The sequence below is a fragment of the Rhea americana genome, unplaced genomic scaffold (genome assembly GCF_003343005.1).
Source record: "Rhea americana isolate MKP2758 unplaced genomic scaffold, rheAme1 scaffold_6, whole genome shotgun sequence".
NCBI classification, from domain to species: Eukaryota; Metazoa; Chordata; class Aves; order Rheiformes; family Rheidae; genus Rhea; species Rhea americana.
In genome coordinates, this window is record NW_028186756.1 from 4,721,270 (window position 1) to 4,749,141 (window position 27,872).

At 44.8% G+C, this 27,872-nt stretch overlaps 1 protein-coding gene across 1 annotated transcript in view; it reads left to right on the plus strand.

Moving 5' to 3' along the window:
- NRK (Nik related kinase) overlaps positions 1-27,872 on the plus strand; it is a gene marked incomplete at its 5' end in the record, with an annotated part of 96,707 nt that overhangs the window by 25,499 nt on the left and 43,336 nt on the right. The window contains 13 exons of the mRNA XM_085319723.1: positions 2,119-2,175; positions 9,333-9,458; positions 10,194-10,304; positions 10,965-11,055; positions 13,287-13,417; positions 16,555-16,609; positions 17,823-17,901; positions 18,593-18,768; positions 20,273-20,345; positions 20,749-20,944; positions 21,811-21,975; positions 22,813-22,983; positions 26,598-26,750. Coding sequence (XP_085175849.1) covers positions 2,119-2,175; positions 9,333-9,458; positions 10,194-10,304; positions 10,965-11,055; positions 13,287-13,417; positions 16,555-16,609; positions 17,823-17,901; positions 18,593-18,768; positions 20,273-20,345; positions 20,749-20,944; positions 21,811-21,975; positions 22,813-22,983; positions 26,598-26,750 — 1,584 coding nt within the window. The remainder of the gene's footprint in view (positions 1-2,118; positions 2,176-9,332; positions 9,459-10,193; positions 10,305-10,964; positions 11,056-13,286; positions 13,418-16,554; positions 16,610-17,822; positions 17,902-18,592; positions 18,769-20,272; positions 20,346-20,748; positions 20,945-21,810; positions 21,976-22,812; positions 22,984-26,597; positions 26,751-27,872) is intronic.

Genomic DNA, 27,872 nt, shown 5'->3' on the forward strand with positions numbered 1-27,872 from the left:
TTTTTTTTTCTTTTTTTTTCTGTGAAGAAGAGAAACACGTCTTCTTGCTTTATAACTATGACAGTCAGTGTTGATTCTTGACATAATTCTTGGCAGAATATGCGGCATCCCAAGTGAGGCTTGTCAGCCAGATGGGTTGGTTGCCTGCAGTTCATAGCAGCCAGGGCCGTGGTGTTATCAGCACAGGCAAACTTTGGGGAGTTAAATCAGGGTGCCGGCGTGTCTAGCAACCCTGGATTTTGTGGAAAGCCCTATATTCCCGCTATATTGCCAAGACGTTCAGTGCCTGGAAACGTCTGCAAACAACGGGCTCCGCCAGAGGCGCAGCGCCCCAGCGGAGGAAGCTCGCTCGCCGGGCTTGACGCCAGCCGCCGTGGGTGCTGACCGAGCGCAGGCGTCCGCCGGGGCCGGCGCCCCGGGCGCGCGATCCGCCGTGGGGCGCGCGGGGGCGTGCGCCGGGGCCCGGCGAGGGTGTGCCTCGTTTATCTTCCGCCTGAGGTCTGCGGTTACACATAAATCTTGTCGTTCTTGCTGATGAGAAAGAGCTTTGCAATCCCAGGAGTGCTTCCACAGAAAGAGGACGCTTAAAATATACAAAAACTCAGCAGGATTTAGTGTTCTGTAACAGAAAACATGACTGTGACATACTGCCTGAGAACAAGGAATCATTTTTCTTTGATGCAAAATTGCTTATTCCTACAAACAACACTCGTATGCAGTTTTGAACAGATAGATCCTGGGTTTTAAAATGACATCAACCCAGCTTTTAATTTTGCAGGCGTAAATTGCACCTGCAAATCATTTTGTCTGTGAACTGCAGCATTTCATGTTTGCTTTCCTGATTTTCTGTGGCTTACTTAACTGATGCCAGTTATTCAATGTTAGTTACTTCAGTGTGCAGCTTTTCAGGCAGTTATTTCAGGAATAAAATTGCAGTCTCAAAGCTTCAAACCCATTTTGAACATTTAGGCCATAAGGGAATGATGGAGGGGAAGAGTTAGGATGTGCAGCCAATCCACTGGTCACACAGATCTCTCGATACCATCCTGCACTACGAGATTAGTGTTGGTTGTTGTGACAGGATGCTTGTACTTCGCATCAACTTGATCTAACCAGACTGCAAAATTGTACAATTTACAGCAAGATTTCTGATTGCATCTCGGTTTCTAATTTACATCTTTACAAACCACATTTGGTCAGTCTCAATATCGTGTTTGTTCTTTCAGTGGATTTATTCCCTATTTCCTCCCTTTTGCTGACTTTATCCTCAAAAACTAGCCATGTACCTACTCTAAAATTCCCAGTTACCATTTGCTTGGTAGTGATCATGGTCTGGGAGCATTTCATGAGTGAGGTGCGGGTGTGTGGGTGGGCATACACGTGGTCACAACCCTAAGCGAGTTCCTGCCCACCGTCATAGAGGACTACATTTCAAGTACAAAGCCTCTGCATGCTTTTTGGGAGAGGTAGCTGAGCCATAGTTAACTCAGCTGCACTGAGGGTGTTAAAAACTAAGCATCTCACACTAGAAAACCTTGAAAAAAAAACTATGTGCAGCTTTATTTTCTCAGCGGCCACATAAAAGTTGCCAAACTTGAGTCCTGAAGTCCAAAACTCTCTTCACCCTGAGAAGGGCCCAAGCGTGGTGGCTGGGGAGGTGGGGGCAGTGCCAGCTGCAGGACGCTGTGTTTCCCCAGCACATGGAGGTGCTGGATCGCAGGACAAGGAGGTCATTCTGATGTGGTCTTCCTGGGTCTGTGCAGAGATTTCCCAGAAGAGGAGGGTCATGGGGTGGCAGTGCCTGTTGAATGGGAGCTGAATGGAGACTCATAAATTCATTCCACATCGTGCTCTGAAAACAGAGGTCTTTGACGCTTCTGCTTGGTTTGTACTGAAAGGCAAACTCAGCCCTGCAGAGGCACTTAACCTCAGAGCGGGGTAAGGCCACGGGGCTGATTACGCATTAGCAAACTTCACCTTAGTCATTCTGTATCCCAAGATGGGAACTGATAGGTCATTGAAAGCCAGTACCCAAACCTAGCTTTAAAATGTGTAATATGCTACTATTTATACAGTGTGCATACTTGTTTTACCTACAGTATTTTGTTATTTTAACAGGGTCGCCACGTTAAGACTGGGCAGCTAGCAGCAATCAAAGTGATGAATGTAACTGAGGTACGTACAAGACAAACAAAAGCTGTGGCCAAGGTGAGATGTATCGGGAGACCGTAGGTAGCTGTGAAAGATGATCTGGTGGTATAAATTATGGTTGCTGAGAACTGGTTCTTGTTTTTCAAAGTGCCGAGAGGTGTTAATACAAACAGGTTCTTTGCTTTCGATCGTAACCGACCCGGGGTGGCCAAGCAGTCGGGGAGCGCGCTTCTGCAAATTGTGCTGGTCTAATAATGACGAGGAGGGCTCGCTTCCTGCTCGTTTCTGGTTGATTATCTGTTTCCAGAGATAGCAAGTAAAAGGTTTCCTGTAGTTCTGTGCTGCCCCTGCTCTGTGTCATCACATCCTCTCCCCTCGCATGCCAGCCGTTCCTCGGTGCCCTTCCCCTGACAGCTAGCGAGCAGGAACATGTTAGAGCTGCAAATGTAGCACTTTTTTGTCGTTTGTTGACAGAAGAGAGAAGGAGACGCTTTAATTGGCGCTGTTCCTGCTCACATTTATAAAGTGGTGGCAGTGTTAGAACACGATGTCAAAAAACTTGCTAAGTATTGATGTTTGTTCCTCCTTTTGAGCGCGCAGCCAGCAGCGAAGCAGCTTGCCTCCTTAAGGCCGCGTGAGCCTGAGCTCCAGCGAGGTGGCCAAGGCTCCCTCTTCTCACGTTTCTTGGACATTCGCAGTGGAGCAGGGTGCACCTGCTCCCACTTGAGACCAAGTCCCCGTTCTGCCCCTATGGCAGCATGGATGTGCACTGGGCAGGAGCATCAAACCCTGAGACAAAGTTAGAGCCCTCTTGGCACGTTGTGGAGGGGCCGGAGCCTCCTCAGATAAGGAGCAGGTGCTGCGGGCCAAGCCGGGCTCTGCCGGGGTGGGTTGGGTCTGTGGGGATACTTTGGGCAAGCGCGTGCAGGCTCTGCCCGTGATTTTGTGTGTCCTTTGATTGTTTCAGAAGACAGGGGAAAAAATCAGGGCCTGCTTGGACCTTTCCCCGTAGACCAGGTGCAGGTCGGCTTTGGCTTTTTGGTTCCCAGGAACGGCAGTCAGTGAACACAGGGCTCATTTTTGGGGGGAGGAGGAGGGGGAAGGCTCTGAGTGCAGACAGATCCCTGAGATGGGAGCACCTCCATGCAATGGAGGAGTTGAAAGGACGGATCCTGTCAGGGACTCCGAACCGATCCGGAGCTTCGGTACGGATGGCTTTTGTGCCTCGCTGGGTCAGTCAGCAGTGTTTGAGGGTTGGCCAAACATGTCACGTAGGGGCCGCGGTGTTAACAGGAGTGACTGTCCCTTCCTTGATGAAACAATTGAAGCAACAACTGCAGGAAGGGAACCTTGGAAAGATTTCCTTCCCTTTGCTATAGATAACACAGCCTACTTTGCATGTGGGCAACAAGATGCAGTGTCCAGCAATGCTTGCTTGGAAGCAAAATTTAAACTGAAGATAATCTAGCGGTCCAGATTCAGCAATTCACACCGACATGTGAATTTCCATGGTTTTAGGAACAAAAAGCAGCTGTAAGCTCACACTGTGAGCTGGTTAGGCTTGATCTACTGCTGCTTTCCAGTTTAAAGAGGCAGCATCATACTGGGGAATCTGCCCCATTGCTTGGGGGCCCGAGTGGCAACGATAACACAGCGTGCTGTTTGCGCGTTGAGTCACTTAATACCAAAGCAGTTGTGACGGTTGAAGAGGTCGACAGCGAGCATGTTGGTGCAGCCACCTGCAGGGGTTTTCCCTGGTGCTCCCCCCTTCACCAAGCCCTGAACAAGTCTGGTTCAGTAGGACTTGAGTGTTTCTGCTTTCTGGCCTCGTTGCAGGTTGAGTGCCAGGATTTCTACTTCCACTTTCGCAGTGCTGGGTTGGCTGCGTTCCCGCTGTCAGGGCACGGCCCTAGGAGACCTGGATCCAGCCCTCTGCTCTAGCACGGGTTTCCTGCAAGCCTGGCTGGTGCCTCCGCAGGAGGCTGCGACGCTCGTGCAGGGGTGGCAGGGGTGGCTGCGAGGCAGCCGGCAGCCCCTCCTGCGGCTGGGTGCTCTGCCCCGGGGCCAGCGCCAGCGGGGCGGGGGTGTCCTCTCCTCGGCCACAGCATCACCAGCGCCGTGCGCTGCCAGAAACTGCCTTTGCTTTCAGTTTAGCACAGCGGGCTGCGAACGCTGCGTGTGCAGCGGCAGGGTGGGGCAGGCAGCTGCGGTCCCAAACCTCTTCGGACACGATGGTGCGAATTCCCACGTCGGGGCGCGCGGGGCGGGCAGCCCAGCTGCAAGAAACCGGGTCTCTGCTGGCCTCCTGAGCCCGGCAGGCTGGCTGGGCACGTGCTCCTGACCTGCTGCAGTGCCGAGGACGTGGGGATGTTCTGCGGGCTGGCCGAGGCCAGTGCATTTCTGCTCTGCGGCCGCAGTAGGTAGGAGCATGGATGCAGCTGGGTAAGGCTGGAGCTAGTGGAGGGGGTGCGTCTGTAAAACCGGAATACCCTTTCTCTGCTTCGCTGCATTTAAGGACCCGCTATTACTGTAAGAGGCTTCAGTACTAACTGTAAAGCAGAAATCTCCAGCAATTCAGTGTGGTAAATGCAGTGCCTACCAAGGATTTGGTATTTCTTTTACATTGTTAGTCTGCTCAGGTTTAAGTTATTTTCTGTTCCTTTGGGCTTGAAAAACTGGCTTGAGGCATTAAATGAGGTCTTTAAAATATTGAAATCCTCATCTGCAGTGTCCTGCATATAAATTGCACCTGAGAGCACCATCTCTCAAGGAGCTTGGCCTGTGCAAAATGGAAACTCTCATAGTAAACCTGCTTGAGTGAGATGTGAGGCTCTTAGCTGCTGTGGTCATTTGCATCTTTGGGTGGTTATAGAATTTGATCAGTGCTGCACAGGGAATAATTTTTGTAGGGAGTGAAAATTTCATGTGGATAAAAATGGGAAGATTAAAAAAAAATTAAAGACAAATACAATTTTTTTTCCTTCATCACTGTCAGAAAAAGTGGAGAAGAGCTGAAGGACATTAGCATGACCTTGTGGTTTGGATCCCTACCAAGAAGACTCGTCCAGTTCAAGCCTGCAGTAAAACTCTTATTTGAAGTGGGGCAATTCCGGTGGGCAGATTTGACAGAGGCCTGTGTCCGTGCAGGCGGTCTGTGGTTCGGTCATTCGCCTGAGAGGCTGCTCAGTAGCAGAATCAGTATTGTACAGCTTGGGAAGAAAGGGTTTGAACCAGAATATCTCATACCCCAGGGACATGAGGTGCTTTCTTGCCTCTTGGATATTCTGCAGTAGGTTTCTTTCCCCCCAGTATCCTGCTCCCACCAGAAAATCCAGCCTAAGAAGAATTTCAGCTAATGTTTCATCAAAACTGGTATGCTTCTGCCAAAAGATTCTATTTCACCAAATCTACATTTTTTTTTCCAGCGAGAGATCATTTCATCAGAAAAGCCCTGCCCGGCTCCAGCTGTGATTATTCAGCTCTGAGATCTGAAGCCCACCAAGAGCTGAGTAAATCTGCCCTTGGCTGTTACGAGCTGCAGCCCTGGGCCGCTTTCTAAAGAGCAGCAGCAGGATACTGTGGTCACTGTGGGATCCTCTGGACATCTGTCAGGAAGTGCTGCAGCAGCGTGTTATGAAGGGGCGGCGGGAGCCCTTTGAAATTGGTGAAGTGGAGCTGAGGGCAGTGTGTGCTCGTGAGTCTCTCCATGCAGGCTCTGCTTCCTGTTATCTGACGGTGCCAAGCAAGCAAAGGGCTTGCAAAGAGGTTGAATTTTTGCTGCTTTTCTTTCAGGCTATCAGTGCATGTGATCTATGGCAGGTGATCAAGGAGCTCTTCTGCAGCAGAAGAGCTTCTGCAGCTTCCCTGTCATCTACTTTCAGTCTTTTCAGATATCACAGCAACATTTAAATGAGAAACTTATCATTAGTGCTGCCCAGTTACTAAGGAGTCTCCTGGTGGAGTGTTTATCAGCTGCTGATCTTGTTTCCGCTTGAGGTCAGAGGCGTGTGCCTTCTAGTTCTTTGCTTCCTAATGTCAGCAGACAGGCCCACATCTTCAGAAACAGCCTTTGATCATGAACCTATCATCTTTGCACATGCAGCCATCTGTGCCCAGAAGCGCACTGGTTTGTGCAGGCAAACAGCTTTTTGCACCTGCACATCTGTGAGGTTATTTCCTCTCTTAGGCAATGTGATTTAAGAGCTGGTTTTGAGACCCTTGGGAAACGTGGCTGATGGTAATGCTAAGACAAGGGAGGTGAAAAACAGAAGTCTTGAGCATGTCCATGTATTGGAAAGTTGAAGATGCTTCTGTCTCCCATCCCCAAGCTCACAGGGCACGTAGGGCTGAGCCTTTACAAGTCTAGGTTTCATTCCTGGTTTGGCCTCAGACATGGAGCATGGGACAGAACTGCTCCAAATCCCGCTTCTGCCTTGATTTCTCCATCTGAAATGGAGTAGTCTTTCCCAAACTCTGCAGCACTGAGAGGACAGAGTAGTTTGTGCAGGTTCCAACCTTCTGGGTAGATAAACAAGGACATGAGACAGAGCAGGGTTCGTCTTGCTGGCTATGGGAAAGGATCACTTTACACACACATGACCTTTCTTTATGCTCTTGCCGGTAATTGCAAATGTGCCTACCTGGTATTCCAGCTGTCTCCACAGACACGCACGTGCATATCTTTGTTGTCTTAAAAGCACTGAAGTGGGATTGCGAAGGAATGGAAAATACTCAAATAAGAACCATGCCAGTGTCAATCCAAAATCCATCCAGTGAACGAGCAGGGGAAGAAGAGCTGATAATGATGCAACAACTCTGAGGGGAAGTGGTTGAGGTCTTCCAGCTCCCCAAGAGGAACTCTGTGAAAGCTCTGTATGCCGGTCTTGAGGGACGTAGTAGGCAAGCTTTTAAGTCTGGCACAACCAGTGAGCAAGTTCCTGCAGATAAAGTTAAAAAACAAAACAGAAAAAAACCCTTAAAATCTGAAGAGATCTTAAGTAATTTGCAGAAGTCCTTTACCAAAGATTAATATGGTTATTGAACAGATTCTGTAGCCCTAGTAGGAGGAGTGGACAAGATGCAGGAGGAAGGAAGCAGAGCAGAGGAAGGAATCCTCTCTTCTTTGTCCATTTTTCTGCTCCTCTTCCCTAAAGATCCATTACCAGAAACCTATATCAGTGACAAGATCCTCGTTGCTGACTGGGGGCAGTGGTTAAGTTCTTATTCTTTGCCTCCTTTCCTCACCAGCCCATTTCCGTCCTTGTGTGGGTGCTGTCGGGAGTCCCAAAGGGAGGAGAGCCCTTTCCCCTCTCAGAAAGCATCAGCACAAGCTCTCAGCTCCCTTTGATCCTGTCTTGGCCACGTGCAGAGAGAAATATGACCTTGCTCATGGATCATTTCCTGCCTGCTGTCTGGGAGTCAGCTCTGATTTCTCTTGGGGACTCCAGATGCTATACTGGGCTCCTCCTCACCCGCTCTAATTAAGTCATTCAGCATCCAGGGCCCAATCAAGCCCAGGATTAAGGGTCCTCCTTTCTTATTTATTGCAAATGTAAGACAAATGAAATATCTGATATAATTTATGCTGCTTAAGAGCCTGTGTTCCACAGAGGGGCTGTTCTGAAATAGCTGATTTGGCTTCAAGTGGAGTTATTTTACATTTCCTATTTCCTATAGCTTAAGACAATTAGGCTTTGGTCTGGCAACATTTCTCCTGTGGATTGATATTACTGGGCAAGTTTTTGGCCCCTTCTGGTCTGCTAGGATTGCTTTTTTTTCTGAAGGAACTTAATAAGCAGTGTCATATGTATTAGCATTTGAGGGAATTTGGCTTCACCCTGTCCGGCTTTAATGTTTTAATCCAGGTAGAAAGGACAAAGCTGCTGGTTTTGTGAGCAGTCTGTTGTGATGGTTAAAGGAATGCTTTCATGGCAAAGCTGCTGGAAAATTGTGGAAAAGTGCAGAAGAATGTCCTGTGGCTCTGGGCTATTCTTGTTGTGTTCTTACAGATTTTTTTGTATTTATTTATTTATTTCCCTTTCAGCTAGTAAATGCTGGCTGGGATGTTTTTTGCAGCGAGGGAAGCTAATTGCCAATTTTGTCTTAGTCCTTTAGCTTATACACAGATACCTTGCAGCACAGTGCATGGACAACAATTGAGACGGCAAAATCCACATGCATTTAACCGAGTATTGTGTGCCATTTCCTTGGCAATATCACAAAAAGGCTAGCTCTGAGAGACCCTGTTTATATCGGGGAGTTCTCTCCTCTGAGAAGAAGTTTCCTGTAATATAATAATTGTAACTTGTATCTCCATTAGCACCCCACAGCTCTGGCTGCACGTTGTCTCATTGCATGTGGTGCTGCACTGGGCAAAAGAGTCTCTGCTCTGAGGAGGCTAAAACAAAAACAATGGAAAAAACACAGCTAGCAAAAAGAGGAGTTTCTGGAACAAGATGTTTAGAGTGATGTGTATTAGCCTTAGCACACCAGTGACTTAACTGAGGGCATAATTTGAGAAGGGTGAAAAATACTGCATGGTCTGGAGGTCTCATAACTAGAAGGAAAGAGCAACTCCTAACCTTGCTCTAGCTCTGGAGGCTGATTTGTGGTGAGTCACTTCTTTCTTGGCTTTGGTTTCCCTGAGCAGTACCCTCCACAGAACTGGGAAGATAAATTGGCTGATGTGCGTGCTAAGTGCTTTCCCAAGTAATGGAGTGTTAGAAATATTTTATTTGCGTTTAAATCTGGTTAATTTCTCCATGACTAAATTACTGTGTACAGAAACTATAAGTGGGGGAGTTGTAGGTCCTGTCTAGGTCCCAGGTAGGAAGGATATGAACTTGTTATAGCCATATTGGGACATTTTTGATTCTTTAGGTCAAACCTTAGCAACTCATTCTTTAAGGCCAAAGGACTGGGGTGATTCAGTCCCCTATTTCAGACCCTGCCCTTTGCTGTCTTCAAACCACAGAATAACTCAAGCTGGATGAGGCCTCAGGAGGTCTCTAGTCCAACCTCAAGTAGGGTCAGCTGTGGGATCTGACCAGGTTACTGAGGGCTTTCAAGATGCAGCTGGGTCTTGAAAACCTCCAAAGACAGAGATTGCCCAGCTGCTCTGGGCAACACTGACTCTCAGAGATCTCGTCTCCTGTGAAGTGGCCTGCTCTCTTTTGCTACAGAATGAAGAAGAAGAAATCAAGCTGGAGATAAATATGTTAAAAAAATATTCTCATCACCGGAATATTGCTACATATTATGGTGCATTTGTTAAGAAAAGCCCAGCAGGCCAAGATGATCAGCTCTGGGTAAGTGTTTATGGCTGTTCATGTTTGTCAGGTTTTCAGCTCCTTTCTGCAGAGCTTCAGTATACCTCGGCTGGATCCTGCCTCGGTGAAACTCTGAGGCAGTGTTCCGAGGAACATCTTATAAAAGGGTAAAACCCCTCAGCCCCGCACGTCTCCCATCTCCTGTGATTTCTTTTGATGATGGGCATAAGTTTGTGATGATGCTTGTTTTGTCATTCTTGACTTCTAGTTAGAACTTTTTTGCATAACTAAATGCTTCTGTCTTTTTTTTCTTTAATGAACACAAAAGAGAGTTTATCTTCCTTCCCCCTTTTCTTGTCTGTTCCTCCTCCTTTTCCCAGTTGAAAAACTTAAAAAAGCTAGCAGAGAAACAGGCAATGAAACAAAGAGAAATGACCTTTCCAGGTTTTTTGGTTGCAATATTTTTGGAGATTTGCAGCAAAATGAAGTTGAAAATTTTGGAAAAAAAAAAAAATCCCACATTTTTTCAGTGCTGCTAATTCCTGTTTTCCTGACTATTTATACTTTCTAGAAAGAAAAGAAGTGCCCACAACCTATAAAAGGAGAGGAACCCTACTGAGATTTTTTTATCACTTGGGAAAGAAGAGGTTTTACTTCACTTCCCATCTGGGAGGGTGGCATGTGGTTTACCACACCTTGATCATGATGGGGACAGGTGTCTCTGCCAGTGTCCTATCTGTGCTGTGCAAAGATGTTGCATTTGTCTCCCTGCAGTTGGTGATGGAGTATTGTGGTGCCGGCTCTGTGACTGATCTGGTGAAGAAGACAAAGGGTAACTGCTTCAAGGAAGACTGGATTGCATATATCTGCAGAGAGGTTCTCAGGGTGAGTTGTACCAGCAGAGCTTTGTTGCTCATTTGCCACACAACAGGCATTTCCCAGCCTTTGGTCACTAACACATGACACCGGTGAGCAGTATCAGTTTAAGGCTTTGAAGCCTGGGGCTCATGGGCTGCGGCCCTGAAGTTCAGAAGGTCCCAAAGGTTTGTCAGCCAGCATGATGGCTGCTTGACATCCCATATTGTTCTAGTTAATCCCATGTCCTGTATGAAGAGCACATAGCTTATGGCTTTCTGTGGCAAATAGCCACTCTTCCAGAAGTCTGGATTCTGGGCATCTACAAATGTAAATAAATTGTCCATGTTTGCTAGGTCTGCCCTCCACATAATCAGGTCTTAATGATCTTTGCTCCAGCTATACATGCTGTATAGGATTTTTCTTATCATAATTCATTGATCTGCATGTGTTCAGGGCCTGTATTCTGCACTATTAGAAGTAATGATGACTAAGCAGCATTCCAGAATCGTAAAGGTGGCCCTGCTGCAGCCTGTGGTTGCTGTTCTCTCTCCTTGCCATTATTGGGGTGATAATGTTACTAATAGCATCTAATGAAGTCTGAGAAGGATAAAAATGTAAAATCGCAACAATGTCAAGCTCATGATAATGACAGGAAGAAAGAATAAGGAAAGCCTGTTTTTCTTTCAGGGCTTAGCACATCTTCATGCTCACCATGTCATCCATCGAGATATTAAAGGACAAAATGTTCTACTCACAGAAAATGCAGAAGTAAAGCTGGGTAAGTTTCCTTAAATGTGTGTTAGAGTCCTCTGCATTAAAATTTTAAAATTTCCATCTTCTCTTGGAAAGAACCTTCAGTAACCCAAGGGCAACAGCTATGTCAGTAATGCTTATGATTTGTGGTTATGAGGTGGCTGTCATGTAGAAAGAGCTGAAAAGACATGGCATCTCCTGCTAGGTTGTCACTCACAGCATGTTGGGAGTACAGCTGCTTCTGGGGAGTCAAACACAGAAGCTGTCTAATCGGTCACAGCACTACTAGGCCTTCACAGCCAACTCCCAGCATACAAAGTTGTTCTTGTCCTTTCACACAAGATGACTTTAGAAAAAAACATGTTTGGGGAATAAATTCTGCTAATCCATTTCTCTAAGGGAAGTGGTTTTAGAGATTTTCGTAAATCTGACAATAGATATTAAGGCTGTGATGTGAAATTACTCATGCGCAGGGGCTATCACTGAAAAGTACCGGTTACTAATAGACACCTCCCAAGAATGTTTAAGAGTTTATTCATTTCCTTTTCTAGCTGTGACATGTCGATGTTGACAACTTCTAACTTTCTAAGACCAGAGTCGAGTACATGTCTCCCTTGGGGTGTACGTCTGTGTTATGTTTCAAGAAAACATCACAAAGAATGACTGGCAGTGCTTTAAAGGAGCAATCGCAAGGAGAGCACCTCCCATTTGGATGCCCCTTATGCCTCCTCTCTTTTCTTTAACTGAAAGAAGTCACTGTAGAGTTTGAGAGCAAGAATAATAAACATTTCCTATGGATGTAGAGTAAGAGGTATGGATGTAGGCTGGAGCAAAGCAAAATAGTACTTTAAATCTCATTATGGTTTAACCTTATGAGGAAATCCTGGCTTCACTGATGTCAAAGAGAGTTTTGCTGTTTAGCTCAAGGGTGGCAGGATTTTGCCTCCCTTTTAGTCTCTTTCTATGTACCAGCTTTCACTAGTTGTGTCTCGAAACTGGCAAAGGTTTTATTTGATTGTTTTTTTTTCGTTTGGGGTGTGTGTGTGTTTGTGTGCGCATTTAGTCTGTTACAGTTACTAGTGCTGCTGCTCTTCACATACTTGAGAAAAGAATTAAACCTTTCTAACTCTGAGTTTAGGTGGGTAAAGATGAGACAAATTTACTAATTAGAGCAGTAAAAGAAAATAATTTTTTGAGAGATTTAGCTCAAATGTATCTTAAAATAAAGAAGTTTTGGAAGCCTAGAGGTCCTCAGTCCAGCTGCATTCCACTTTAGCGTGTTATTTATAAATTACTTTCACATTTCCCTTTGGAAGCACAGAAGATTTAATGATTCCAAAGGTCAGGTCCACCTTATTATTAGAGAAGACTTGATAAACAGGCACGTTAAATTATGGTAGTGCCAACTATCATTTTATGCAGATGATCTGCACTGAGGAAATAGAGGTGAGAAAATTGGCTCCTTGATGGTAAGAATAGGGCTGATCTCCTTCCTGTCCTTTCCTTTCCCTGTTATTTTGTCTTCTCTGTGAATAGCACTCACGCTGTGCCCAGTGGATCCAACTAGTGTATTCGAGAGATTTGTTCAAAGAAAAATAAAATCACATAATTATTGGTTATGTGAGCCCTCTTCGTATCTGAAGAAAACCATTTTGTGGTACACTCTTGATGAGAAAGTAGTGTCCATTCAGCACAAAGAGCACCACACAATTCTCTGGTTATAATGAGTTTAAGAGCTGAATAAACTAGTATACTGCCCAGCCTGTTCTAAGACAGCGCTTCAGTATACAAATGCGAGGAAGGATTTCTTCAAAGCGGTTCAAAACCAAGTGCCAGTGATAGGAGAATTCTTTCCGACTTTAACAAATGGCCTTGTTAGACACATCCAATTTTCTTATGTTCATAAGTATTGTTTTTCCTTTCAGACAGTAGGTAAAGATCTTGAATTCTCCTCAATGTAGCATTTAGACTAAGAATAACTTACTCTGTAATATCTTTGTAGAATAGTTCATGTCAGTTGTAATCTGACTGCTAGATTTACCATGCTGTTTATCTTCTTCGTGATCCTTCTGTCAAAATGAAGCAAAAAGCAGTTATATTTCAGCTGCTTGATGCCATGTACTGCAGGAACTCAGATGTTATGTGTGTTGAAGCCCAAAGATTTGGTGTCTAAGTGGTTTGAAAGTAACTGAGCGAACATTTGGCTATATGAATACAGCTCTTCATTCATTTCTTTACCTCTGCTTGTCTTTTCAGTGGATTTTGGTGTAAGCGCCCAGCTGGATAGGACTATTGGGAGGAGAAACACGTTTATTGGAACTCCCTATTGGATGGCGCCTGAGGTCATTGCTTGTGAGGAGAACCCAGACTCTACATATGATTACAGAGTAAGCGTTACAACTCTGTGTAGGGTAGCAAAGCATGCAGGTTGTTGTTGAAATCCTTTTCAAGCAGTGAACTTGAAAAGTTAAAGCTTTCCTCCTTTTAAACCGCAATAATACTGTAACTGTGCAAATAGAAGTAATGTGTGGGTGGTTGTTTTTTGTTTTTTTCTTTTTCTAAGAATGAAGTTTCACTATGACTACCTTTGTGAATTGTTAATATGTAAAATGCACCTCTGTGAGCTTCCAGTCAGTGCAAAAGTGCAATATTCTAATACAGAGAGGTGGCTGGTCAGGATGGAAAATTAAAGGTTAATTGAGGCTTGACAAGTAGAGTAATGCTAATATGGCTGGGTACTACTTTCCTCTGATAGAGCTATTTTAGTCTGTATTCAGCTGGAAATCCTGAGTTAATTGGCAGTAATTGCTTTCATTTCACTCATTTATGAGCATGAGACTAACAGGTTCCCATCCCAGAATGATTTCTGGTTGTTACAGAAGCACAGGGCAGCTGAGGGTGACCAGCACCTGTGGGCATCGTCTAGTCCAAGCCCTGCCCCAGCAGGATTAGCTCCAGCAGGTTACTCAGGGCTGTGTCTAGTTGGTTTTTGAGTATCTCAAGGATGGAGACTGCACAACCTCTCTGGGTAACCTGCTCCGGTGTTTAACCGCCTTCACAGTAAAGCAGCTTTTTCTAATGCCTAAGTGGAATTTTGTGTGTTTCAGCTTGTGTGATTGCCTCTTGTCCTGTCCCTGGGCGTCACTGAGAAGAGTCTGACTCTGCCTTCTTTACTCCCAAATCATATATTTATACTTATCAGTAAAATCCCCTCAGCCTTCTCTTCTCTGGGCTGAATGATCCTGGCTTGCAGCCTGAAGCCTCCCAGCCCCAGTCCCTTAGTCATCCTTGTGGCCCTTCACTGGGCTCACTCCGGTATGTCCTTGTTTTTCTTGCGCTGGGGAGCGCAGACCTGGACCCGGCGCTCCCGGTGCACGCTCTCCAGTGCTGAGCAGGGGAGGAATTATCACCTCTCTTGACCGGCTGGCATCACCCTTCCTGCTGCAGCCTAGTCCTCACTACCGATCTCACAAGCAGAAAAGGCTGAGTAAATAAATGGGCCTTCTCTGTTACTGTTGTATCCTTACAGTTGCACTGAAGAGCCCCTGAGCTTGTTTTTGCTCCTGTATGAGCACATACTGGACATCCTCTTAATGGGAGCTGTTCTCTCCAGACCTTCTCTTGGTTTGGGTGCTATCTCTTTGCCACCTCTAATTCTAATCGTGGTGTCAGAAGCCTTCCGTTGTTACTTCCATTTTCTGCTGAATCGGAGGCTGTGAGTCTCAGTCGTTAAGACCTTCTGTGCTGCACTGGCAGTGTGAAGTTACGCTGTGTGAATGGCAGTCATGACCAAGGAATGTTCTTGGATTTTATTTTATTTTTCATACCATATAAATCTTATGCAGAAACCTCAAGAAATGAATCTCTCGTCTTCATTCTCTGTCTCCAGTTGATTTGCTTTTCAGAATGTGTTCTTTTCAGACTACATAAGCATTAGGGAACATGCACCCCTAATTTTTGAGGTTTCCGTGCCTTGAATAATAAATGCAGTTCATCTGCTTGCATTTATGTCTTTATGCCTGCTTGTGAACAGATTCTGCAGATGGTAGTTTAAAAGTGATCAGCAGAGAGTTTTGGAAGTGCTGATGCGGACAGTGCTGTGACTCAGAAGGTGGCAAGGGGCCGGTCTTTTTTTACGTAGATTTATAGTGGATGTGATGAGAAAAGTAGCAGGAAGCTGTTCTTTGCGTCTGTAACTTCTTGCTGGTCCAGCTCTGAGGAAAAAAAAAGACAAAAATGATGATAAATGAGTTAAAACAGATAGGCAGAAGTGCACATGCACAGGTTGACCTTTACAGACCCGGCTGTGGTTCTCCCTTTCACCTGGCTGCCCCTCACCCTTTGAAGCCCCACGCCAAATTCTCTGTAGCCTGCTTGTTTCTCCCATTCCCCCCAGACTACGTCCGTGTGGTAATCGTTCTTCTCATGTTTCTTTAAAAGACTTTCTCTTCTTGTTTTCAGGCAGTTATTTAACAGCAAGTCAGGATCCTGAATCTATTAAATTTCTAGCAGTTTTTCTTCTGCAAGCCGTAGTGCAAACTGTTTTTCAGCTTGCATAAAGCAGCTCAGAGCAGCTGGACTGAGCAGGCGCTGTTGGTAAAGTTAAATTTAGAAAGAGGGCCGGTCTGATCTGAGCCGTCATTATGTTGTATGCACAATCACATTCATCCAATATGAGACACCATCATGTTCTTACGCTGGCATATCACTTCTAATTTTTGAAGATTTGCCTTCTATCACTGTCTCTTTCAAGAGATAATTTTAGAAAAACCCCACTGTTGATTTGGTCACATTTCTGTGTCTTTCATCTGGCTACATTTAGACACAAAAACAGAGAAACGATGCACACGATTAATCAAGTGAAGTTTTTACTGTCACTAGTAGTGTTCCCAAGTTACCTTCCATAATCAGAGCCTGGCCCATATCATCCACATAAGTTAATAAAGGAAACTCCAGCCTAAGGCAACTGAGCTCAGCGTATGCTGAGGTGTAAATCTGGCTGCCTGGTTGTGCTCTCCTTTCAAGTGCCCCAAAACATGCAATGGCAGACTTTGTGGATAGGAGGGTCAAGCCCTGGGCCTGACTATAATTTCTACTCCGTCAATGTAGAAACTCGGGAATGACTACTCTGAAATAAGCATTAAGACCAGAATTTACTGGCCTGGAGCAAGGGTGCAAGGGAGTCCTATCTTGCTGCCTCGTGGTGACAATTTAAAGGCTTAAGATGTATTTTCAAATAGTGCCTGCTATATTCTGCATCTTTTATTTTGAAGGCAAGAGGTTTGCATATTGGGTCGGGCTGCTTAAATGATGAATCGGCTATTCCGTGTTACGTGGGAAACGGGGAGCTTCTGACTATTAGCACGTTTCCTGAAAACTCAGCAGGGAGTGGGAGGGAGCAGAAAGTGTGTCACTCGCGCGCTGAAGTGACCTGTTCCAGCAGAAATCTAGGAAAACTTTTAAAAAACGAAACAAAGCCCGTAAATGCTGCAAGCTGCCATGTGCACTGTGTGTTTTCCTGCAGAGTGACCTGTGGTCCCTGGGAATCACGGCTATCGAGATGGCCGAAGGAGCTCCTCGTAAGTGGTCCGCTGTTGGGGAGCGGGGGCATTTCGACGCATCAGAATAGCTCGTGCTTGACTAACACGCAGCTGCACAAAGTTCTGGCTGTATCTTCCCAAATAATCTGCGACTTTTGCTCATTTGCACGCCTTTGCTTTCCTCTACCTTTCAAGTCCTGGCTTCGTGTTTTCACGCCTTGCCTTCATTTCCGGGGGAGACAGGAAGTTTTTCCCTAGAGCTTATGTTAGCATCACTTTGTACATCACTGCGTGTGAATTCAGATAAGCAGAAATTAACAGGGTTCATATTAGCAGAAATATTTGACAAGAAAGATTTTAGTTTTAAGTCCTTTTTTAAAAAATGGGGGAAGCTAGGCCCAACAGTTAGATTTTTACTCTGGGGGTATCTTGATTTCTCACTGCTTTTGGGGTGAGTACCATATTTGCTCAGAGACCAGCTTGGGTCCATGACCGCATCCTCGGTCTCGGGTTGCTCGAAGTTACATTTTTCAAAGTTCTTTGTGGTTTCAACTTTTTGCAACAATAGCACCAAATAGAAGTACATTGGGCTGGAAAGAAACCAGCATCTGAGCACGTTGGTAGGATCCATTGCCAATTGTCGAGTAATGGTGCTCAAACTCCCGAAATGTAGAATTGATGAAATGTCCTAAGTCACTACGCTTTGCTCCAGTGACAGTTTATCTGCTCCCTGAATTGCATCAGGTTTTCTTCTTCTTCTATTTCCTCCTATGCTATGAACTACGTAGCTAAGAGTTTGGTTGATGCTTAGCTTATTATTTATCTGAACCATAAACAAGGCGTAGTAAAATTAGGTATGTTTTTTGATCCCAAGTTTAGCTTGTATTTAGGTAAAAATGTGCTTTTATCAAAGACTTTTCATGACCCGCTGAAACCTTATATATAAAAAATATATATACCACGTGGCCTTTCATTTGAGTGAATCCCGGTTAATTGGCCATAACAACGTATTGTCATGAAAGATTTCTTGTACTCAGTGTTTCTTGGCTGCAGCGTGCGTCCCGTTGACGAACGGGGAGGGCCTGCGGCAGACACGCTGCTCCTCGGAGCTGGGGACATCCGCGAAGGACTGGGGAAGGCGCTGTCTGGGCACGGGAATCACCCTGGCGGGGTCCAAGCGATTAGAAGAGGGCAGGAACGCGGTGGGGGTGGCTCCGAAGTGCTCTTTAATGGCTTGTGGTTTCCCTTGCAGCCCTGTGTGACATGCACCCCATGCGAGCGCTCTTCCTCATCCCCCGGAACCCGCCCCCCAAACTGAAATCCAGAAAATGGTAAAAAGATGCATAAACCGTGGTTTTGCAGCTTTGGGCTTAGGAGGATTTTTGAGCCCTGTTGATCGTAGGGACTGTGATCTTGTCAAATCCTAAAATGAGCTGCAAGGTTTTTCCCACAGCGTTTCTGGGGTAAGCTGCTCGTGCCCAATAGCTTACCCTTGGGAAGCAGCCTTGTTCTTGTCAACTCTGGCTGAACAGCAGCAGTCACTGCAGTCACTAAAGACTGGCTGAAATTTAGTTACCGCAAGGCTTAGATGGGGCTGTCTGGGGTCAGTGTTTTGTCAGGACACTTTGGTGATGTTGAGGGGTTAATGGTAGTAGTTGTGGCATAAGGAGAGTTAGTTTCTCTTTTAAATTTGAAGTATAATGAAAATCTTTGCCACATTAGAAGGATAAGAGTACTTTTCTCAAGGAGCTGTTGTGTTGGCCAGATCGTAATCATGTTGAGACTGATGTAAATTCAGCGTACCTCCCCCAAAACGAGTCAATGTGGAGTTCTCTCCATCATCCGTCCTCAGCTCTGGGAGGCTGAAGGTAGCACACGAGTAAAATTCACCTTCAGTTCACACAGTTCCAGTGCAGAAGGAAACCTTGCAAATCTGGTGCTTTAGGTCACTCAGGGGTAGTGCCTGGCACATGAGTGGAAAAGGATTATTATTTTCTCCTTTTTTTTTTCTAACTTTTTCAGGTCAAAGAAATTCCTTAACTTTGTTGAAAGCTGCCTTGTTAAAAATTACTTGCACCGGCCATCCACTGAGACCTTGCTTAAGCATTCCTTCATCCGAGACATGCAGAATGAACGGCAAGTGCGCATCATGCTCAAAGACCACCTGGACAGGACCAGGAAGAAGAAAGGAGAAAAGGGTAAAGTGGCAAAAATAAAGTAAAAAGCATGCAGCCAGTAGGTCCTCTTCCTACTTCTGGCAGCAGAGCACAAGACAAATGTCACTGATGCACTGACACTGCTAAAACTGTGGAAAAGTTTTGTCACTGATGCTGGTAGGGCCATTTTGAAAATCTTTTTTAACAAAGCTCAGATCCTTAGTGGTGTTTAAACGCTAAAGTCTTTGGAGCCTGACTGACACTGATTTCACTGAAAATAATGCTAAACATGATCAGGGAGCCCAAATAAATCCTAGGCCTCCACTCTTTTGACTGTCTAAACAGTGTTCAGCAAACCTTTCCTAGTCCCTTAGTTCATCCACCTGCCCGCTATCCGTTTCGTTTGCCTGCTGCATCTCTATGTAATTTTAGCTTGTGAGGGTGGCAGTGCTCTTTAAGCCTTTTGCAGTGGAGGGCATGAAAGAGTCCTGAGAAGGCCTCCAACTTCCAGCAAAGCACAGACGGGTGTACTGAATCGTCCGTTTTACAGAACAGTTGAAGAAAGCGAAAGCATCCGAGTTTGCTGCAAACGCTAGTCTTATTATTCAGAGCAAAGCCTGGAAGAAGCAATATTGGAGTGTGATACTGGTGTAAATGCCGGCACGCTAATTGCTGTGCAAAGAGGAGAAGGAGCCGTAGCCTGCTGACCAGTCGTTTCCTCTCTCGCCCCCTCCTCTTTCATCTACACGATGCCTGCAGAAGGGTGTTGTGAAGATTATTGACCATGAGGGCAAACTTGGAAAGCACTAAAAAGTTGGAAAGTAACATACAAATTCTAAGTATTGATTTGGCAACTGCAGTATTGTTATCTAAAATGGAAGTGCAGTTGCAGTGTAGATTTCCTGACTCAAATAACAAGAGTGAATTCCATGACTACTTTCAGCTGTGGACCTCAAAGCACATTTGAATGGAAAGACAGCTTATTAGAGGCTTTCACAAATGCACGAAAGGGGAAAAATGTAATGATAATGACCAGTTAATGCTAGATAGTTATATTTAGATCTGAAAAGTGCTGTTTTTAATCTGAGTTTACTGACGACCTCAGCTTAACCATAAAGCAGGTATACAACAGCAGGGAAGGGCAGTGTAAGTCCCTTATGTCCTATCTTGGTTTCGTTCTGAAGGAATCTCTCTGCTAATGTTATTATGGAGGTAGAATTTTTCTGTGGGTTTAGTCTGATTTCCTCCAGATTATGGAAATGGTTTAGATTCATAAAACTCATGTAGCCATTCACGGGGAAAAGATTTGAGATGGGAGTGTGCAAAGGGGCAGCCCACTGAAACAGTACCTGAACTAGGCTGTGATTTACGTGCCTTGATACCTTACGCTGCATTCCCTTAGCCTCCTAGGGCAACACGTGGCACTTAAACTCCTTGTGAGCTGCATGTAGCTCAGAAGGAAAGTTCAAAGTAATACCTTAAATAGCACCATCCTTCACTGGAGTTCACTTTTTTTTTCCTTTTTTTCTTGTCTTTTTTTTTTTAGACGAAACAGACTATGATTACAGTGGAAGTGAGGAGGAAGATGATGAGCTGAATGAAGATGAAGGAGAACCAAGGTTAATTTTTATTACTGGAATATAAAATTTGCCTAGCCAAGCTGTTCTCTTGAAGGCAGCTCTCCTCAGCCAGATTGGCTTTTTAACTTATTTTCAATCCCTTATCTCCTGTGTTCCCTCCATTGCTTTAACAGTTTGTAGCTATTGAGTATAAATGCTGAGTGTAAGATGTCGATGATAAAACTGCTTTCTCTGCTATAGGGAGGATAGTTGAAAATGAAGGAGCCGTTAATCAGCTCCAGGCTGTTTTGTAGCACAGTAAATGCCGATATGTCTCCAACACACCGGAGATTTATCAGAATGTTTTAATTTGCTAACACAAGACAACAAGGAATTCCCAGTGCCCTTTGTACTCTGCTTTAATGTTACGTTTAGTTATAGAGAAACTTTCCTTTTCTTTCAGCTCCATAGTTAATCTCCCGGGAGAGTCAACTCTCCGTCGGGAATTTCTGAGGCTGCAGCAGGAGAACAAAAACCGTTCTGACCCTCATCACCAGCAGCAGCAGCTGAAGGACCAGGAGAAGTACAAGAAGCAGCTGCTGACGGAGCGGCAGAAGCGAATCGAGCAGCAGAAAGAGCAGAGGAGGCGGCTGGAGGATGTAGGGACTCGCTTATTTTGTTATTCCACCTCCACTCACAAATAAAAAGAAGAATGTGCCAGTAGAGAGTAGGCTTTGAAGGGCAAGAAAGCTGTGTTAAGCTGTCAGCACAACCTGTATTGCAGTCTTTAACCTTGGGAGAACTCTGTCACTTCTGAACACAGTGATGTTAAATGATTTTAAAAGGCCTCTGTCCTTGCTGACAGGCGGCCCGGAGCTCTGGGAGCAGAACGCGCCGGGCGTTTCGTTTGAGTGCGCTCTGCGGGGGGAGCCCAGGCCGATGGGATGAGAGATCCTGCTTTCTTTCTCATGTGCGTTGCCCAATTCTGAATCTGTCCTTCTGATCCAGAGCCCTGGGCCTGCATCTTTCTGAGATGTTGCAAGATAGCTGCCTTTTCAGCTGTCTGACACGCTACGCTGTTGCAGGCATTGCTAAATCACCAGCATGTCTCTTATCATGAGCATCTGATGATACTCAAGCATGGGCAAACACCCCAGAGCTGGCATTGGTGAAGCACAGTGCTGCTCCAGCAGAACTGGGGGACTCTGGAAAAAACCTTCCTTCTCAAAATGACGGGAAGGCATTTGTCATTAGCTTAGCTGCCAGCCGCCACAGATAACTCTTATGCCCATTTAAATGAATGGCCTTGACTGCCAAAAGGGCAAAGGTTTTCCATCAAGCATTTGAGAGTCATTGTGGTGGCAATTTGTGACTGCCTGCTGCTGCTGTGGTGCGTATGAGGTATCCCCTATTGCTGATTGCACGTCAGGAAATGGACCTTGTGGTTAATGAATACCGGCATAAAGAATTGGTGGGTGCAGAAGTAAAGCAAAATAAGCAATGTTATTTCCTGGCCCTTATCCAGCATCAAAGGCGAGAGCAAGAGCTCCGGAGGCAGCAGGAGTGTGAGCAAAGGTGGCCAGAGGCTAAGGCCACTCAGAGGAAAGAGGAGAGATGTAAAGAGGACAAAAGGACTGTGGAAGATGAACGATGCGTGGTAGATGGCCAGAGAAAATCAGAAAAGAAGCAGGTAAAAAATGTGTGTTTACTGACAGCAGTTCACAGCTCCCTGCTCCTGTAGCTGATGTTATTCGCCATTCCCTGAGGGCGTTCCCATCCTCTGAGTCACAGACCGCAGGGGGACTTTTAAAAATGTATTTACTGCCTCTTGTTTTCCCATTCATCCTTCCTTAGTTATTTGTATGTTATTGAGTCACCTCTTATCTACAGCAATGGCACTTCCACTCCCATGAGTGTGGTGCTTTCATCCCTGCTGTTCCTGCTCGCTGAGATGGTCTATTTAATTTAAAATATTATATGTGATTATTATAAATATAGAATTATTTAAAATATATTTATCCTGAAAGCTTCAGCATCAGCTCAGCTTAAGCTTAAATCTCCAGCATCTCTACTTTGTCTTTGGGTTATAAGCAGGACCATCTCTTTTTCAAAAATGAACATGAAGTGGGGGTTAATTTTAATGTTGAAATCTGCTTGTAGGTCACTTTGGCCACAATGTTTTCCTAATGTTTCAGCAGGCAAACAGATTTGTAATCAGATAAAAGCATGGCGTGTTTGATAAGGCGCTCTGTTTTTAGGAAAAGTAAAGAGAAAAGTATGATCTTGTGTTGTGCTGAAAAAAAGCCAAACTGTTCTGTCGAGCTTTTCTGTCAGAAGCCAAACATGGTCTGTTTGGGGTCATTTTATGCTTCCTATTGCACAGAGGTCTGGCTATTTGGTCTGCCCCTGCTGAAATTCTGCTCACTTTTGTTCTTTTGAAAATACTGCAGCCAGTATTTCCAGCAGACTCTGTTGTCCTCCAAGACATTGTTCCCTTTGAGCTTCACCACTTTTTCTTTGCTGTCAGAAAAAGCTGGAAGATGTGCAGCAGCAGCAGCACAAGAAGGTGCATCGAACTCTCCCCAAAGACCAGACACAGCTACTGTCTCTCCAGCATGACCACAAGCAGAAGAAAAAGGAGCCTCCCAAGAGTTCAGTTTCAGCAGCACATCCTCCCTCAAGCAGCACAAGCAAAGAGGTACCATCCCACCCAATGTAGTGTTTTGTTGTAGGTGCAATTTGTAGTGCTGAAGCAGAAAACAGGCTGGACTTTAAACCTAAATCTGGGGCTTGACCTGTGCTTTCCTACGCATGGGTATTACGGTAAAACTTTTAGTTTCCATTAATGTGGAGGACAAGGGTTGGGCTCTCTGTCATTCCTATTGCAGTTCAGAGAAGTGTTTGACTATGGTGAAGAAGGAAGCAAGATCCTTCTGCTGGTAAGCCAGGTGTCATTCATTTGTCTTCCAAAGGGGAATGAATCAAGGTAGCATCATTTGAGGTTTAATACATGTCTTAGCCTGATTTTAGGGTTCACAAGATAACCCAGATTCAGAACTGTGTCCTGCTTCCCAAACACAGGACTCTGTGCGCTGAGGTCCCATTGTGGTGCCTTTTCTTGCTCCTTACCTCCCAGAATTTTAGGTATTTCAGAGTTGATGGATATGGGGCAACTGTATAGTGTTTTATTACATATTTTAATCTGTTTCATTCTCTTTTGCTAATTCTGGAAGTATTTCTGCCCACCAACTCATTCTGTTCTTCACATTGTGAACAGCTAGGAGTCTATTTCACATACGTTATCTCACAATTCCTAGCAATTTTTGTTGTTGTTGTTGTTGTTATATATCCTCACTTGTGAGGGCAGTCCTGCAGCTGATGGGACTGTTGCTTTCCTAAAGCGAAGAACTTTGCTTGATTGGTGTCAGAAATCTCAGCAGCTTGCAGGTCCCCCCTCGGGAACAGCTGTGTGTTGCAGGTGTGGTAGCATCAGTGCCTTCGTAGCAAAGCGTCCGCCCCGCATCCCCAGGGCAGGGCTTTGAGGAGGGGCCGCGGGAGGAAGGCAGAGTGCTCCTCCTCGACGCATCTTGCTAAGGTCCCTAAGCAAGCGCCGCCTTCTGATGGTGACAGTCTGTGTGCGTGTCCTGTGACCAGCTCTCCAAGGTGAAATTTTCTGTGTTGATAAACATGTAAACAGTTAACTGTTTGCCGCAGTTGTTGGAATTTTAATAACAGAATAGAATCTGCAAACAGCTAAGCGGTGGTATGAAATCAGGAAGACCAAAGATATTAAGCCCCTTGTTAAAGTAGCCGTCTGTGAAAGCAAGAGGCTGTCTGATCCTGTTTGAAGTGCGACTTACCTGTCTAACAAATGCCCTAGCTCCAAAGGGTTTATGGTCCTGACTGATTAAACAAAACACTACTAAAATTTGAATTAGCTCTTTTTGAAACCATTATTTGTACAAGGAGGAGGGGGCCAGGTTTCGTTTTGTTTTCTCTTCACGATATCTTATTCTAGCTAGGGAGTAAGTCAGATCTGGACAGAGGGGCAATCCTCTTACGCTGAATGTGTGTTACAGACATCCATGGAAGTGCTTTGCCTTTGCTAGGTAGGCCTTGGGCCAGAGGTGGAGGTGGGGGAGAAAATGCAACTTTGAATTCATTTAACTTTCTTTTCTACTTCATTGTAGCTAGAAGACAACCACAAAATGTCAGCTCAAATACTCATTTCTAGTTTTGGCATGTATTTTGTAAATGACAGAAGAATTAAATGTATTATGGAATTTTTTGTACGTAGTCACTGTTAACTGTTAATTTAGGGGTGAAATAAAATATTACTAGTTGCAGATAAGTTAGGCTCATTTGGACACAGTATAAAAACAAAAGGAAAATCACATGGACTCTTAAAAAGTACTGCCTGCCTTTTAGGTTCACAGCATTATGCTGTTTTTCTTGTGGCTACCATAATATGCTCTGGTTTTGTGGACAAATTCTTTTAAAATATCGTTTATGTAATCTCAAACCTTTTTGGAAGTCACAGATTCTTCCACTAAAATCGTAATTAGTGGAATAGGGCTGCATTTTTTGGTTGAAATTTAAGACTTGAACTATGTCAGCAGTCATAATTGTTTAGAACGATTCAAAAATGTTTAAAAGTTTTTTGACCATTTTTAACGGTGATAACTCAGTGTATTTGCTCTTGTTAATAATGATCTTCCCCAGTTTATTAACCAAAGGGATGCCAGTTTCTATGTGGAGAGATCTATACACTGGTGGAGATAGCCTGCTCTCCTAGAGTGTGTTCTTGACATGACTTTTAAGGCTCTGTGGCATTTGTAGGACTGATTATTGATATGTGAAAACTCTCCAGAATGATTGTTGAGGTGAGATAGAGAAAAAAAAAAGGACCAAAGCCATAAAACAACCTCCCTTCCCTTGCAAGCCTCAAGTTTGGTCTTTGGAGCCACAGAGCCTTCTTCGGGGAGTTGCTCATCTTTGCTGTCATGCTTGTTCTGCTGTGGGCAGGTCAGAGTAAATTTTCCGTGTTATAAGCAGGCGTGAGCTCGTGGCCTGTGCTGCATCCAGTCCCCTGGTGCAGGACCTTATAAGCTGAGAGGAAAGTACACTTAGCTCAGGTTTGATGTCGCACTTGTCCACTGCCTTGATGCCTGGATTGGAGCTGGAGCCAGTTCTGGGAGCCCAAAGTGTAGGTTGAAGGAGCTTGCCTCTGGACCATAGCACAGTGCTTACAAATACCCTTTGAACACAGATGTAGCAGCTAAATTATTTCTAGCTTAGTAAAACCATTCTAGTTTTCACATTTTCTTTCTTTCTTATGGTGAAATTTCCTTTCAATGTTAGGAGATGCCTAAACTTGGCCTGAAGAGAAGCATAACCACTCAGTTCACTGGGGCTTGCATTTCTTGGTATTTGGCTGTGGTTGCTTGTTTTTGCAAGTCTCTCTTCCAGTCAAGATCTGTGAAGCTAAAAGGATTCGTTTTCTGTCTCCTCAGCAGGTTCCTTGACTATGTTAGGCAGAATATGCCTAACTTCCTGACACAGGCACAGACGTGCAGCTGCAGTGAGAGATGCCATTACAAATGCCCGTCCAGACACAGACCTGGATGTGGGATAGCATTAATCTCTACTTCACTGGTAGAACTGTTTCGAGATTGCTGAATCACAGGATATGCTAAATATTTATACTGGAGAATAAGAATTAGTAATGTTGAATGAAATTAGAAAGAACAATGAGGTCAAAACCATCGGATAAAGATTGTGTAATTTGCAGAGCTCCCAGGAGATGAAAGGACTCCTTATAGATCATTTTCCTCAGTCTTTTTACATAGTACAGTTAACACACCAAACAACAGAGCCTTAAAAGCACTTTAAAGTGGAAAGCCACTTGCAATCATGTCACTGTTGTAGAAGCAGGTAATAAATGCACAGCAAAACGGGCTGAATGCTGTAAAAATTCAGGGAGAGGAGGGAGAGAATTCCTCCTACCTAAAATCCCAGCCTGTAGCAAATGGGATGGCCTGGAATAAAGCAGGCTGCAGCTGAGGCACCTCAGGTACGCTTTTTCCTTGGATGTGCCATGTTGAGGCTTGCTGCAGATTGCGAAAAAGGTTGATGAAGAAGATAGAGTTGCAGATTGAGAGACAGTATTGGCACGTATCGTGCCAGTGCTGACCTCTCGCTGACAAGGAGGTCCATCAGGCTTGATGCAGCGCTGTGCTGCTCTCGGAAAATACCCGAGCAGTGAAGACTGATGCTGTATGTGCAGCTTACTTCCTCTTCTCTCGTTCTCAGGCTGAGGACCGAAAAAAGAAAAGTGATGGCATCCAGCCTTCTCTCCAGTGGTCAGCAGTGCTTGGGCATGAAGCCGCACCACACGCTAAGATGGGCTCTGGCAGTAGTTCTAGTCCTTGCACCCCTGCGATGCAAAGAGTGGTGTTAGTACAGGTATGGTATTGCTGCTCCAGATGGGGAAGAGAAAGTGTGGGATGGTTTCTAAGCAGAATAGTAAATGGGAAACCTGATTCCTTCCACTTCCTGGCATAAATGACTGAGGAACGTGACAATCTGCCTCAGAGATTTTTGGTGCCACCATTTGCAACTGAATTATAAGCAGAATTATATTTAGGCATTGCAAATTGGGGTTAGATAACAATTATTTTTAGATATTTGATGCCTGACTGTGCTGATTCTGTGATATTACTCTTAGATGTTTTCACAGAAAGCCTGAATGAATGTGCTGTTTCTGTCCCTGGATGGTATATTATTTATATGGCATCATAAATATTTGTGACACTTTACAAAACAAGTGTAAAGCCAGTTTTTATTCCTGAAGATCACATACACAAGCAAGATTGTTTCTGATCTTATGAAATAATCTAAAAGCATGCAGAGATGCAGTAAGGGCTACTTATCAATGCAGAGTCACATTTTGCCTCCAAGTAGAGCCCATAAGATTTATGATGTCCCATTTCTGTTCTTCAGTTGCTGCATCAACACTTACCTCTTATTGAAGAAACAGGTGGTTTCAGCTACAGATGCAAGATCCCTAGCTCTTAGAGCAGTGTACTTGAGGCAAAAGCTCTTCTAGGGCACAGCTTTGAACAAGAATTAATATGTACAGTGTACATATAGGACTTCTTTCTTTTGAGTGTAAAGTGTCTACAGTGGCACCATCGCTTGTGCGCCAGCTAATATGCTGTCCTGTGGTGGGCTCTCAGGCTCAGACGATCTCTCCCCTCTGTACACGGGTGGCTATGTGCTTTCTTTCCTGTTGTGATGTGAAATATTTTGGACGTGTTTATTTTATATCTGCACACCTTCCAAACCAAGCTTTTCACATCTTCCCTGGTTGAAGGTGCTTCTAAGAGTTTCTCTATCTTCTTTTATGTTCATCTTTGCAGCTTCTGTGTATTTTTGTCAATTTGACTGAAGTCACCAATATCTGTCAGTTAAATACTGATTTCTGACCTGACTGACTTGAAAAATTCTAGTCTGAAAGGCAGAAGCAGTACCTGAACAGGTCGCTCCGTCTATACGGTGAAGCACCCTGAAGAAGTTCTCCATGAG